The sequence below is a fragment of the Eschscholzia californica genome, unplaced genomic scaffold, assembly GCF_041429995.1.
Source record: "Eschscholzia californica isolate CP2 unplaced genomic scaffold, dmEscCali1.0.p SCAF_5, whole genome shotgun sequence".
Taxonomy (NCBI): Eukaryota; Viridiplantae; Streptophyta; class Magnoliopsida; order Ranunculales; family Papaveraceae; genus Eschscholzia; species Eschscholzia californica.
The window spans coordinates 16,776,807-16,790,793 of record NW_028238472.1 but is presented as its reverse complement, the minus strand read 5'-3'; the positions used below and the strand labels follow the sequence as shown (position 1 = coordinate 16,790,793).

General features: G+C 37.3%; 1 protein-coding gene, 1 long non-coding RNA gene and 1 pseudogene across 3 annotated transcripts; 1 reads left to right on the top strand and 2 right to left on the bottom strand.

Moving 5' to 3' along the window:
• Positions 1–2,843: 2,843 nt before the first annotated feature.
• On the bottom strand, positions 2,844–5,727 carry LOC147537501 (tetrahydroberberine oxidase pseudogene; annotated as a pseudogene). Its single transcript, XR_015225809.1, has one exon. The product of XR_015225809.1 is annotated as a tetrahydroberberine oxidase pseudogene (transcript).
• Positions 5,728–7,331: 1,604 nt separating this feature from the next.
• Positions 7,332–11,046, bottom strand: LOC147537500 (ubiquitin-fold modifier-conjugating enzyme 1-like). Its single transcript, XM_086642446.1, has 4 exons — positions 10,873–11,046; positions 9,495–9,873; positions 9,308–9,369; positions 7,332–7,659 (listed from the first exon to the last, which is right to left on the bottom strand). Exons 2-4 carry the CDS (start codon positions 9,825–9,827, stop codon positions 7,530–7,532), a joined length of 525 nt encoding a protein of 174 aa, XP_086498572.1. The 5' UTR covers positions 9,828–9,873; positions 10,873–11,046; the 3' UTR covers positions 7,332–7,529.
• A 1,577-nt stretch (positions 11,047–12,623) lies between these two features.
• LOC147537499 (uncharacterized) lies at positions 12,624–13,987 on the top strand. The gene is made up of 2 exons (XR_015225968.1): positions 12,624–12,691; positions 13,760–13,987. It is a non-coding gene; the product is annotated as an uncharacterized LOC147537499 (long non-coding RNA).

Here is a 13,987-nt window from a genome sequence, read left to right as displayed (position 1 = left end):
TAAAAGGTCCCCCACATCGTCCTTCACACGACACGATCTCTTTAACCAAAAAAAATCACAAGAAACTCAGATTTCTCATAACGCCCCCCCCCCCCCCCCAAAAGGATCAATCAATATTCATTCTTTTACTGCAAAGAGCACCCTGACTGGCTTGAGCGTCGGAGCGGTTTTCGAACCCTTTGTAGGTTCTCCCCGAACATGAGAAAAAGCAAGAAGCTGGAGCAAGGATTAGGAACGAGGAGCTGGAATAAAGGGAAGCAGAGCAGGAAGCAGAGCTGGAAGCAGAGCTAGAAGCAGAGCTAGAAGTAGGAACACTAAGCCGAATAATCTCCAACATAGCGGAGGAATCATACATAAAAGAGGCTGTCATGCATCAACTCCCTTTTTCATGTTGATCTAACGGAAGGCCAATTTTTAACATCAGTAATTAAGGCTTCTATATTCTTTTTAGAAAAACAATTTATTTCTAAAATTAAAGGTACAATATGACTCCTAAACAGTTAAAAATAATTTAAAGAAATAAGGAAAACAAGATATTGTAACACGTTAACTGAAATGGACCAAATGTGCAACCTGTCAATATTGAGGGATTGATCCTGTAGTGGCTATGACATGTGGTAGTTCGTTGCATGCTCGAGGACAGAAAGAGACCGCAACTTGTAAAGATCGAGTCTTACACGTAGATTCTTGACGATGTTCGAAATGAGCCACGGAACATCAGAGGTTTCGTCTAGTAAAAACTCCACTGTAGCTCTCGAATCTCCCTTCAATAAAAGGATGATAATCCTAAATTGTCTCATAAATCAAGACCTAACTGAAACCCTAGTAGTTCCGAATAAAGGGGTGAAACGGCTAGTACCTTCTTGTACATCAACCCAATTAAATCCCCTTAGTGATTTAGAGCAACCGCATCCACCGAAGCTTCGGTTAGCTTGTACGATCCATCAACATTAATCTTGATTGCGTTCACAGGCGTAGGGAGCCACTGGTTCATCTGTAGAAAGTGATTTTGAACATCATCGACAATAAAATCAGGATTTTTTGTACCGATTGTAGATCCGACCACCAGCATCTCTTCAGATCCACTAGAGTATAGTTGAACATCAGATCGTTTCGAGACTTCCACCACCACCATAACAAATAAGTATAGCAAATCCAAGTTTTGTTAGACATGTTTCCTTGATCTAATAGATGTTTAAGATTAAGTATATGATCTAGATCTAGGTTTATAATGGGTAGTTGATTAGTTTCAACCAACAGTTGTCTGAAAGTGAGACAATCTCCAAACAAGTGAAATGTAGTCTCTATTTCCCCGAAAGCATACATGCAACAGACTTGATTTACAGTAGAAATATGTCTCCCAATATTATCCAAAGTGGCTAAACCATAGTGTAAAAATTTGATATAAAAAGTTGGATTTTCGGGGGCATTGAAGTTCTACCACATCGGAGACCAAGAAAAATCTTGAATATTTTTGGCCGAGTACATAGATTTTGATGTGAATTTTATCATATTGTTGGATGCAAATTGAATTAATAGCGATAACAGATTTAGTAGTGAAATACTCATTTAGAATCTGTTGATTCCATGTTATGTGGTTTGGGTTTATCAAGTCTGCTACCCAACAAATGTTTCGTGGTAAGCCCCTACAAAGTTTCAGTTTATGGCCCTCTAGATCAGGGATCCATGGATCATATAAGATTCTGGTATCCGTCCCGTCACCTAAATTCCAAATGATATTATGGAACATCACCTCTCTAGTGCTAAGTATGGATCTCCAGAAAGGAGTAGCCTTAGTTGGTGTATTGACAAGCCCAAAACTCTTCATTGTGCAAGTATTTCGATTTTATTAGCCTGGCCCAAGTAGAAGAAGAATCAATGAGAAGTCTCCACGTAATTTAAATATCATTTTTGGTTTTTGGTGGAATAACCTAAGCCGACTAAAGTTATGGTAAACCAGGCTAGCCCTAGCCAGAGATAGCTAAGTGTCACTTTGGGTGACCAATACTTTGGGCGACCAATACTTTGGGGCCACAATTGAAGCCACATTTCTACTTCCAGATTAACCACATCGTTTAGTCCCCGATCAGATAAACTCCAGCTACGTTTACTTGAAGAAAATCCAGAAAATTTACTTCACGAAATACTGATATCTTCCTGTTTTTGCTAAGGTCGCGGCTTTAGGTAATAAAGAAAAATCTCCGGAGAATAAAAATTTTCTACAACATTGGTCAACTGGGATTGACTTTTTTATTTCTATTTGTTGCTATAGGACTTCCAATCTTGGGAGTTAAAAAATTAAATGCTTAGAAGATCCCATGAAAGAATTTAGAAAAAACTTTTATAAACTTAAACAAAATCTTTCTAGGGATCTAAACCCTAAACTCCTTCCAAGTGTTTCTCCTTTTCTTCATTTTCTTCTCCAAAATTTTATTTTCTTCTAATCACTAAACCCTAAAATCACAGGGAACAAACCTAATATGTTTAGAAGTGATGAAAAATATGTTTTAAGACTCAAAATTAACTGATTTCTAGAGTTTAAAATGTGTTTACGTCTCTTGGGGAGGATTAATGGATGAACAAACCCTAAACACCACCACCATCGCCATATTTCTATCATATCAATACCACAACCATCGCCATATTTCTACCATATCGACACCACCACCGTCATATTACAACCTCCACCACCACCACCTCACTTCAACCACCACGATATCGACTTTAGAGTTTTTGTTAGAGTGCCCCCATTGAGATGTTCTTACTCTCCAAATTCTCCATGACTCCAATCCATAACTATCCATAATTCAGATTAGTATTTCCAACACAACATCAATAAAAACTTCAAGTACCAACATTGAGGGATTTATTAGATATATATAACAGTGACTCCTTTCATAACAAAGTAGCCTCTCTATGGGCTATTTCTCAAAACAATGCAATACTCGGGATGCTCTGTTCATTTCTAAAGAAATTTTCAGAGTCAACTTTGTTTTTTACGCGCACTAATCTTTCATAGTTATTCTTGTAGTATTTACTTCCCCAAATTTTTCCTTCTAAGTAACTGGCAGTACCATTTTTGCTATGACCTAGGTCAAGATCTCTGTAGTTGACGTATGCCTCTCTTGGAGACTTTGAAACATAAGGTGTCATGTGTGTGTACAATCTTCTAATCCAATTGGTGTGTTTTTTAGCTGTCTCAGCCTCTGGTGTTGTCCAGCCAACTGTATAAATAATCTTAAATAAGTTCCCATCTCTGTGAGGGAATGGAATTTCATGTTCTGAAATCTCACTCATCCTCCCTCCATAAGGCATGAAGGTAAGAATAGCTCCCTCATTATTTTCTAAAAATCTTTTCCAGATCCCTTTTAACCCAACTTTTGAAATAGGTTTCTTCACATAATCAGATTTGATCTTAAAAAAAGTCTTGGGTTGAGTCCTGTTGAGTAAATTATCTTGTGGAGCTTCAATAGGATATCCACCTAACACAACTGCAGATTGAATCCAACTCGTTTCGAAACAATCTTCCCGGTCCAAACTCAATTCAGGAAATCTCTCTCTCATCAGAGTTAAGAGCTTATCAGCACCTCCAAGAAAGTAGGACATAAACGAAGCTTGTATCGTTTTCTTTCCTTTTTCAGTTGAGTTTGTGACACTAAGGTTAACAATTACTATGACTTCTTTAGGAAGTTTATGAGCAACTTCTTGCCACCTCTGAATAATTGAAGTTGCACCTTTTTCTATAGTTTTTGTGGTTAGAGCAATAGTCACAGTTGATGGAACAGGAACCAATTTGATCTTCCATGAGAGAATGACACCAAAACTTCCACCAGCACTACCTCCTCTGATTGCCCAAAATAAATCTTCACCCATTGATTTTCTGTCTAGAATTCTGCCATTAGTATCGACTACTCGAGCGTCAATGACGTTATCAGCTGCTAGACCATATTTCCTAAACAAAGGACCATACCCACCACCACCAAAGTACCCGCCGATTCCTAATGTGGTGCAAAATGATGCAGGAAAGGCCAGAGTTCGACTTTTTTCTGCAATCCTATAATAGAGTTCACCAACGATTGCACCAGACTGAACCCACGCTGTACTAGTTTCTACGTCCACACTGATGGACCTAAGTTTGGACAATTCAACAACTATGAAAGGAACATCAGATACATAAGAGAGACCTTCCATGTCATGACCCCCACTTCGAATTTTAATCTGAATTCCATGTTTTCGTGCACAAATTACAGTCGTTTGAACATGGGTTTCGTGCAATGGTGTGATTATGAGTTGGGGTTTTGGAGTAGTGGGTGATGTAAATCTCAGATTGAAAATGGTAGATTCCAAGATTGATGTGTAGTTAGAACTGGTCTGGGTGTAAACTGGGATGGGTGATTGAGAATGTTTGGAAAGACATTGTAGAAAGCTTTCATGAAGTGGGCTTGAAGTTCCAAGTGAAATTGAGAACCAAGAGAGAGAAGACAGAACTGAAACAAGTATCAAATAGATTGAAGTACCCATGTCTTTTTTGTTGTTTGGTGGATATAGAAACATAGCCAGCCAATGTTTTTATAGTCCTTTACTTGATGTTGATTGTTTTATAGATTAAACTAGATGGGTTTGAACTTTGAAGGTTGAAATCTTAGATAGATCATTATCTTTCTTAGCAAGCAAACGAAATTTACCCACAAGTACAACTTCGATTATTTGAAGGTTTGGTTATTGATAAATCATTTTTTAAACATATTATTGAAGTCTGACTTCAAACTCCAAGACTTCTACAACATTATATAAATGAAAGGTAAAGAAAAATATTTCAAAATATTGCATTGACGTGATATGTGTTGAACATTAGAACCATTCCTTATCGGATAACTTATTCAATTGGATTTGCTCAACTTGATATATTCCTTGTTAGTTTGATTTTTGGGTGATGTTAAGTAAAGAATACATAAATGAAAGATAAAGAAAAATATTTTAAGCTTTTGGGTAAACAATCACCAGAAACTGATGAGGAGACAGAGTATATGTCTCAAGTGCCTTATGCAAGTCAATGAGTGGCCATATGAAGTGCAGTGTGTAGCATTATGTATGCTACGGTTTGCACGTGGCCGGATATATCATATGTTGTTAGTGTAGTTAGCAGATACATAAGTAGACCTGGGAGAGGTCATTGGCAAGCTGTGAAATGGATACTGCGATACCTGGGTGGTACACAGATATAGGTCTGGTTTACGATAGAAGTGTCGATACTTCTGGATCAGTACTTGGATATGTGGATTCAGATTTTTCAGGAGATCTCGATAGAAAGTGATCACTGGCAGACTATACATTCACACTTTGTGTAAGTGCCATCAGTTAGAGATCATTGCATTTTAGGCAGGAGGTGACAGAGGTCATATGTTTCTTCTTTAAAGGTGTATTGCTGGAGTTACAGTAAAATATGAAGTGCATTACAACTTCATAATAAAAATAGACAAACTTTTGAAGGAGCATGTTGAAAGGCTAAAAGCCATAATTTTGTTTATCTATTGCTCTTACCTTCTCAACCGTGTTATACTACATGTTCTCACTGTGGGGGCAGCTGATTCATAAGTTTTCTAGGTATTCTATATTGTTTGGATTGTTATCAATATTTCATAATTTTTCGCTACGGAAATCAATTAAGATAAACCTAATGACCAGGAGTTCTTTTTTCTTCTGCTCGATTAATTTGTCCGGTGTTGATCAACTTGGAAAGGTCAGGAATGAACTTTCTGAAAGAGAATGAAAGACTTTTGAATGGGGAAACCCTTGTGGTTCACAGTACTAGATTTCACTCCCTTGGTGAAGAGTTGGGATCATTAAGGAAAGAGAACATTTTTCTCGAGAATGGTATACTAAAACTTCAGTACAAACTGAGTAACGTCAAAATCCAGGAATATTGAACTTGGATATAAATAAAGTAGTTTCTATCGCGGCTTTAGATCATTTCATTGGCTTTAGGCCATTTAGTTTCGTCGGGCTTCAGGCCAGTAGTAATTCGGCAGCTCTCGTGCCTATCACAACGTATCCATGTATCAATGCCTTTGTAATGACCATGTAGTCAATCTTCAAAAAAAAAAACTCTGAGCGATCTTCTTTGAGTGCAGATTTAAAGGACTTGGAGTCTGAACTTGTCAATGCTCAGGAAGAGATTGTGAAGCTTTCTACTCTGAAATCTGAGTGCAAGGACCTATGGTATAAGATAGGAAGTTTGCAAGAAATTGCTCGACAAACCAACCACACCAGCAGATCAAGATATTTCCGTTTTGCAGCAAAATAATGAATCTCGGAAGAAGGTTGATAGGTTGGAGATATCAGTGGAGAAAGGTAATGAGTATATATTGTCATCTGAGAAGATACAACAATATAATGAGCTAATGCAACAGAAGAGCACCTCCAACAGTAAGGTTTATGAGTGGGGGAGAGACTTATTTTGAAAAATTCTCCCAAGGATATAGTTTAAACGTAGGATGTGTTCGGATGACAGAATATTATTTTACTTTGTTTGGCAACTAATAAGAATCTTATATTTTATTATTATTTGAATATATTTTAAACGCTTCTTTAAAGAAATATTGGAAAAAGCTTCTTCTCGAAATTCTTTTTTTCAAATATCGTTTCATTCAAGAGCCCTCCGTTTTCTTCATAAAAAATATTTCGAAAACCGTTTTTCCATTTTTTTTTGTAAACAAATATTATTTTTTCAAAAATAACTTTTTCTGAAATCTATTGTTTCCCGAAAAAAAAAAACCTGAATTTTTTTTTTTTCAAAAACCACTTTTTTCGGTAACCGAGATTTCATGAAACCTTTTTTTTCACGAAAATCATTTTTTCCCGAAACCAATTTTTTTTTTCGAAAACCGACAATTCGTGAAAAACAGTCTTCATGAAGTAAAAAAGTTTTCAGAAAATTTCAATTATCGACAAATCGATTTTCGAAGAAAAAAACGATTTTTTGGTAAAAAAACCAACTTCGAGAAAAAAGAAAGTTTTCAAGCAAAAACATGTTTTCGAAAAAAAAATTGTTTGGGGAAGAATCAATTTTTGGGGGAAAAGTCGGGGTTTGAGACAAAAAAACGGAAAAAAAAAAAGACGATCTTTGAAGAAAAAGATGTTTTTCAGAAAGAAAACAAAAAAGAGATTATTTTACAAAAATAATTATTATTTTGTAAAAGGAAATCTTTTTTTGTTCATTTTAAATTTGAAATTTAGGAATTAGGATTCAAGAGTCCTACGACTTTTAGTAGCCAAATAGACCAAGGATTCTTGATTCCTACCAAATCCCAGAATCCTCCAACACTAGTATATTTGTGCTCCTATAATTTTTGTCCGTAATATTTTATATTTGCCCACTTATTACCGATAGAGCTGCATTTATGGCTTTGTAAACATTACAGATATTCTTATGTGGGGAGGAAGATTCTAAAACATTGACAATTATTTCTTTTGTAGCACAAGAGTTGCCAGGTAGAAAGTATTATAGCAGTTTTAGAACACAGGCCGTACTAAGAGTCACCAGAGGAGGCAGCATCATCCTTGTGCTTAATCATACCGGAGTCAACAAGGATAGGAACCTCAGCCGCAAGCCAAGGAGCAAGACCCAGACAAAGAGCATGGGCTATACCAAATCTAGGACTGCAGAAACAAAATACATGGAATTAGATGAAGTACGAAAAACAAATAGCTAAATAAGTAAAAGCAACTATCAAAATAGGAAGATGGAAAGATTTTGGGATGGTAATATCTGGTTATGGGAAGTATGAAAAATGATAAAGGAGAATATATCTGAGCACACAAGGTGGGAGAAGGGGATAATAACAATTACTCGATATGCTTCCCAGCAGGAAAGCAATTCCAAGGATGGAGCATTATGGCAGAGCCGGAAACACTTGTCAAGTTTGAAAGAGGCACTTTGAACACTCACCTAGGTGAGGCTAAGCGAGCTAGTGCATGGAAAGATAATTATAGCAAAGATATGGGGCTAATCAAGATCTCGACTACCAGAAAGTAAGAATGGATGGCGAACCAATGCATGGCTGAATACTCATCAAAATGAGGCAGGTAAGTTTAAACTCAACCTCCACCTCCACCAGAACAAATCCCAGTGAAGGATAATGTCTAAACAGAAGATATAGCACAGAAGACGTCTGGTAAAGAAAAGAGTTTCGGTACCAAGGACCATATGGGCTTTAGAAGAGGAACCTCTAATTGAGAACCCAGGGGCCCAAGACCCTGCAGAGGGGACCCGCATGAAAGAATTAGGACAAGCCTAACATGCCAAGGATATTGATAGAGGCAGAGTTCATGAAGACAGCTAACAAGACTACAGAGAAGACTACAGAGAAGACTAAGGGGGAAGATGAACCTCTGATGATCAAACACTATCTATGAATGTTTCGCCTCAAGAGACACTGGATCAGAACGATAATGTCATCATCGTCGAGCGCAATAAAGCTAATGTGGGGATTAGGATTGCCTTTCAGAAAGGAATAACAAATCCAGCTTCGGTGATTAAAAAGAAGAGGACTCCAGTGCCATCCATGGAACTAAAGACCCTAGAATGGGGAATGACATAACCTCTCTGTTTGAGAAAGCGATTGTGACCTTCTGTGAGCCTCGGGGAGACAGTTCTACAATGTCAGTAAACCTACTCGGCTGGAACATCCGAAGGCTTCAGAGTCTGGCCAAGCACCTCGCAGCCAGAAAGGTGGTAAATGACTTAAGTATTTCCTTTTTGTGTCTGCCAGAAACTATGTATATATGTCTCTTGCCTTAGTTAGAAGTGCTTGGGTTTTTCTCAGTAAGAGCATACGGGGGGATCTTGTGTATCTGGAATTCCGATATATTTGATGTAGTGGATCATCTTTTAGGTTCATTTTCTCTTTCCTTAGTTATCAGAAACATATTAGATAACTTTACTTGGGTATTTACTGGGGTTTATGGTCCATGTTTAAAAGAAAAAAAGATCGGAGTTATAGAAGGAACTGGACAGTATAACAAACAAATGGAACTTTTCTTGTTGTATGGGGGGATTTTAAAATCACTGGAGTAGAAACAGCTAGATATCCAAAGACTCCAATCCCCGTGGTACCATAGGGGTAGAGGATGTTAAAGGATTATAATTTCATTGGAGTAGGAAGATATGTTGGGGTAAGCTAAAGTCATATATTGATTTTGCCCACAACTGGGAGGCTATGATAACATAACATAGCAAACCAATCTTATCATGTAAATTCTTTTTCAATAAGTATTCATTAAAAGTTAAAAAAAAATGTCTTCTTACCAGTTTTTAGCCCAGAGTGGCTTGAAATGCACAGTCAAACAAATCTTCCCTCCCCTGTACATCTGAAGTACCAAAATAAAGCATTAGAAATACAAAGAGCCAACCTAGAGAAGAGTGAGAGAGAGAGAGAGAGAACCAATTATCTACACAATTAAAAACTAGAGAGAAGGAGAGGGAAAGAGATGACCTTGTGGGTTTTTCCATCAAGTTGGGGAAGCTCAAGTTCAGGTGCAGTAGATGGATAAGTAACAGGGATATCGAATTGAAGATCGAATTCGTACTTGAGTAAATTATGAACATACCAACACTTTCCCGACCACCTTGTTCCTTCAGGATTCACTGCTGATATCCTAAACCAATCGTTATCATTTGATTTGTTCATCCCAGTGTAAGCAATCAAACCTTTGTATTCTTCCTTCAACCTCTGTGTCCATGCCGCACCATCTCTAGGACCTGCTTTCGTCGTCAATAGAGGAATCTTCGTCAGTGTCGACTTCGTATTCGGATCCCAACCTTCCATTTCCACCAAGAAATCAAATTCCCCTCGAAAAACTTGTTTCCTTCTTCTGCAACCAAAACGTAAACTTTCAAAGCCTAAAATTTGATCAAAGCCTAAAGATTTCTTCTATTCTATGCCGCGTTAACAGTAAGCAATGAGATTTTTTAAATTGCTATCCACACACTTTTATTTACACCTCACAGATTTACACTCCATTGAAACCTCATTTCAGTACTTGTGAGTTGTGAGGACAATCTAAAGGCAAATTAGGAGTCGACCTAAATATACAACCCTCGTGGAATCAGTCTATGAAAACAAAATGTGAAATCAGTCTAAACGTCAGCTTGAAATGAAAAGATCAGTCTATGAAAAAAAGTGTGGCGTAGGAAAGTATTTTTGTTAGTTACAACGACATTTGTGATCTCCGCAACGACTCATGCATACACTTCAGATTTTGATAAGCAAAAAAAGTAAAACACGTCAATCATATTTCTGTTAGTGAATAGTTGAATTGTGCACAGTGTGAAATTCAACAAGGTTTATGTATCAAACCAAACAACTTTTGCTGACCCCAAAGCAAGGGCAGACGCAGAACCAAGATTTCATATCCGCGGGTACTTCCGCAATGAAGCATAGCTGTAATTTGTTTCGTTCTTTGAGTGTTGACCGGGGAATATAACCCGTGCTTCTACAACTAAAAAGTTACCCCTTGCATAAATCTGTTCGGCTTGTACAAATTTACCAATGTTTTTTGGGGTCTACAACACTAAGTAGGCTAGTAAGAAGATTTCACTAATAGTTGAAACTTGAAATTACACAATCCAATTATCATATTAGAACACACAATCTAATTAACAATGAATTAGGAAATCACTATAAATTGAATCAAACTTTTCAAAAACCCTCAAAAAGTACAATAAAAAGAAAAGCTAAATTAAACCTTTGAAAGTTGCTACATAGAAAAGAACAAACAAAGATTAGAAGAAGAAAGAGTAGAGCTAAGAAATGTTCTAAAAGTTTAGGTTTCAAAACTAATTGTGTGAGTGTTAAAGAGAGAAATATGAACCTGCTCCTTTTTTGAATCTGAAAGTTTTCAAGCTAGGGGTCCTTCGAATCCTTCAAATTGATTTGTCCTGAAAGTTTCAACCTAGGGTTCTTTGAAATGCTTTGATTGTTCTTCTTTGTTGCCTCGCCCAAATGGCCAAATCCTTCAAACACCTAAACAACGGTACAGACGCCTAAACAAATTAGGTTAATTCCGTTTTGGCCCCCAACTTGCTGATTTGGCCCCTGACAAGTTTCTTGTTTGGCCCCTAATTGTTAGGGGTGAATATCGGTTGGATAACCGACTTTTTGAGCCTATTCATTATCCGATCCAAAGAGTTATGTTATTGTAAAGCTCAATCCCAACCAATCCGTTCATGGTTTAACCGAACCAAAGGTAAATATTTTGCTAGAAACAAAATTTGGAGCTTTCGACTTTAAAACCAGCTACGATTAAACTTATAACGTGTTAATAATTAGTATTATCTCGCAAGCCATTAAGTCTACATTACGTGATTCATTCGACATAGCCTATCAACATTCGAGAAAGATAAAAAAACGATAAATAATTGAATCTCCACCATCCACGGACCGAACCACACCCCTCGATTTTGACTTTTTAGTACCTGAACTAATCTAGATAACCATTGGATCGATCCCCAAACTGTAACATCCCATGTTTCAAGGTTAGTTGAAGGATTATTTGACATTTGGGTCAAGTCAAAAGAAGGGCTAAATCAGCAAAGAAGACAATTTAGGGTGTATTTTCTAATGTAGACAGAACGCAGGGACCTAAAAAGAACTAAGTAATTCTGCCCACCTTATATAGCGACATGTGGCTTAAAATGAATCCCAACCACATTTACCGTGCATGCAGTCGGGAGACGTGTTGGAAGGGACATAGTTTATAATTCTTTTATATTGAATGTGGAGCCCACTTCTCATTTATACTCAAAACCCACCTTCCCTTTTATAACTCATTCTTTAACAGTAAGGTCACTTGTTTCATTTCAATTTGGAAACACACATGGAGCCGAGAGATGAGAGAAAATAGGTGGTTTAATGGTGGAACTTTTGTCATCGATTTCTTCGCGAATATTAGTCGGAATTTCATGAAACTTCTTCCAGGTAATCCCATTCGACTTGTTCTACATATCTATCCGTTCAGAATTTTCTATTTCGTCCGAATTTGATGGTTTTATTGATGGTTATATCGATAACTGTATAGTTATACTAATTTCATTTTGGATCGAAATTTGGAGCTATTTAGACGATTATTATTCGGTTTCTTCTAATGGTTTATGTTCAGGATCATGTTTAGAATGTTATGGACTATTTTGGGGTGACCATATATAGACGGGGTGCTGCCGAATTATTTTACGGCTCGAATTTCATATTTGGAATAGTGTGGAAATGAATTGGAATAGAGATTGTTACCTAAATTTTGTCGTATTTCATATAAATAGACAATTTCGGTTATAGATTTATATTATAAAGTTCATTATATGATTTATCGGCTTATGAAGACTCTAAAATGAAAAATAGAGTTTTTGGGAAATTGGTTAGTTGGTTTCTATGCATTTCAAGTATTCAATGGACTTGGTTATGAAAGTTAGAGATCGATTCGATAGATAATTGAAGTCTTCCGAAGTTAGCGAATTTGCTATTAAGTTTTCATGGTTTTGTTTTAATGATTCTTTTTATTTATGAAGGTTCTTAGTATAAGAACCTAATGTTTCTTTTCGGTGTTTTTGGTTATTCTTCCTTATCCCAGAGTATGCGAATGAGAAGGAATTAGGTCGTCTGGTAGGCGGGAGGTCTTTGGTGATGCAAGGACTGAGGTAGGGGTTCTGAAGCTTTTATCCAGCATGGTTTTATAGATAATGAATATGCTAGATTCTATAGTTATATATGCGCCATTATAACTAGAGTTTAGGTAGCATGAAACTCAATTTATGTGATGAACTGAAATATGCTTGAAATGTTTTGATGTGATATGAAAAATGTTTTCGAACTATTTTACGATGATTGTGAACTACTGGGGATTTTCTTGTATGTACCCGACTGGGGATTTTCTTGTATGTACCCGACTGCGGATTTTGTCAACCTACGGGCATGTAGCCATTGAGGGTAGGATGACATGTAGACACGGGTGTGATCCGTGTGAGACCGGTGAGGTGGGCGACACTAGTCATGAGACCTGTGGGAGTAGAGTGCTTCACTTGCTGGCCATTGGTGCTCGTGCCTCCAGCTCGAGGCTCAGGGCACCTGGGAGGTGACATTGATTGGGAATCCCTCTGCTTTGTGGCGATATGACTCTTGGTTGTTCCACTTCCGTGTTTGGTAAGATAATGAATCGAATATGAATATTGGTTTTGATAAATGAATGAAACTGATTTTAAAAGATCGCATTAGATGCATGACAGGGTACCGAAGAGAATGAGGTTCAGGTCCTTCCATGGTAATTGGGGGACGGCTCTCTTATTCGAACTCCGTGATCAGAAAAACGTATTTAGATACTTAAGGTATATATGTATCATGAGGTAAACTCTTCAATGATTGCGGAGTCCCTTAGTGGGAGAGAGGCTTACCGGCTAAGGGTAAGTTTCTTTCTCGAGGAGACGTAGTGCATTAGCTAGTGCCATAAATGGGCTGGTACTATCTAACGCACTCTAGGTTCTCTTGAGGAACTCTCCTCTTATTGGGAGCGCACCATGGGTGGGAAGCTAATCACTGCTATTGCTTGCTAGATTAAGGAAAACAGTTTTGTATATAGTATATATGGTAACTGGTTTGATAACTCGTTTTGTCACGATGTTTATTAAATGAACTTTTGAAAACGTGATGGGTTTTGGATTGGTCTTCTACCAGAATAACTCGTGTCGGTGAGTATTCTGACCCCCTACCAGTTGTTAGTGTGCAGGTGTTTGTTTGTAACCTCGAGGCGGAGTTGTATTCCAGCCGGTGATCTTGTCTAACGAGGCTAGAGGTGTTGCGTCGTTTTCTTTGGTTTTTGCTTATGTGATTTTTCGTTATTTCCAAGTTATGTATTTATTGCAGAAACCAAAATCTAAAATGTATATATATAACACTTAGAGTTGTTTATAGGTTGTATCGTTGTGTAAGAGGCTTTTATA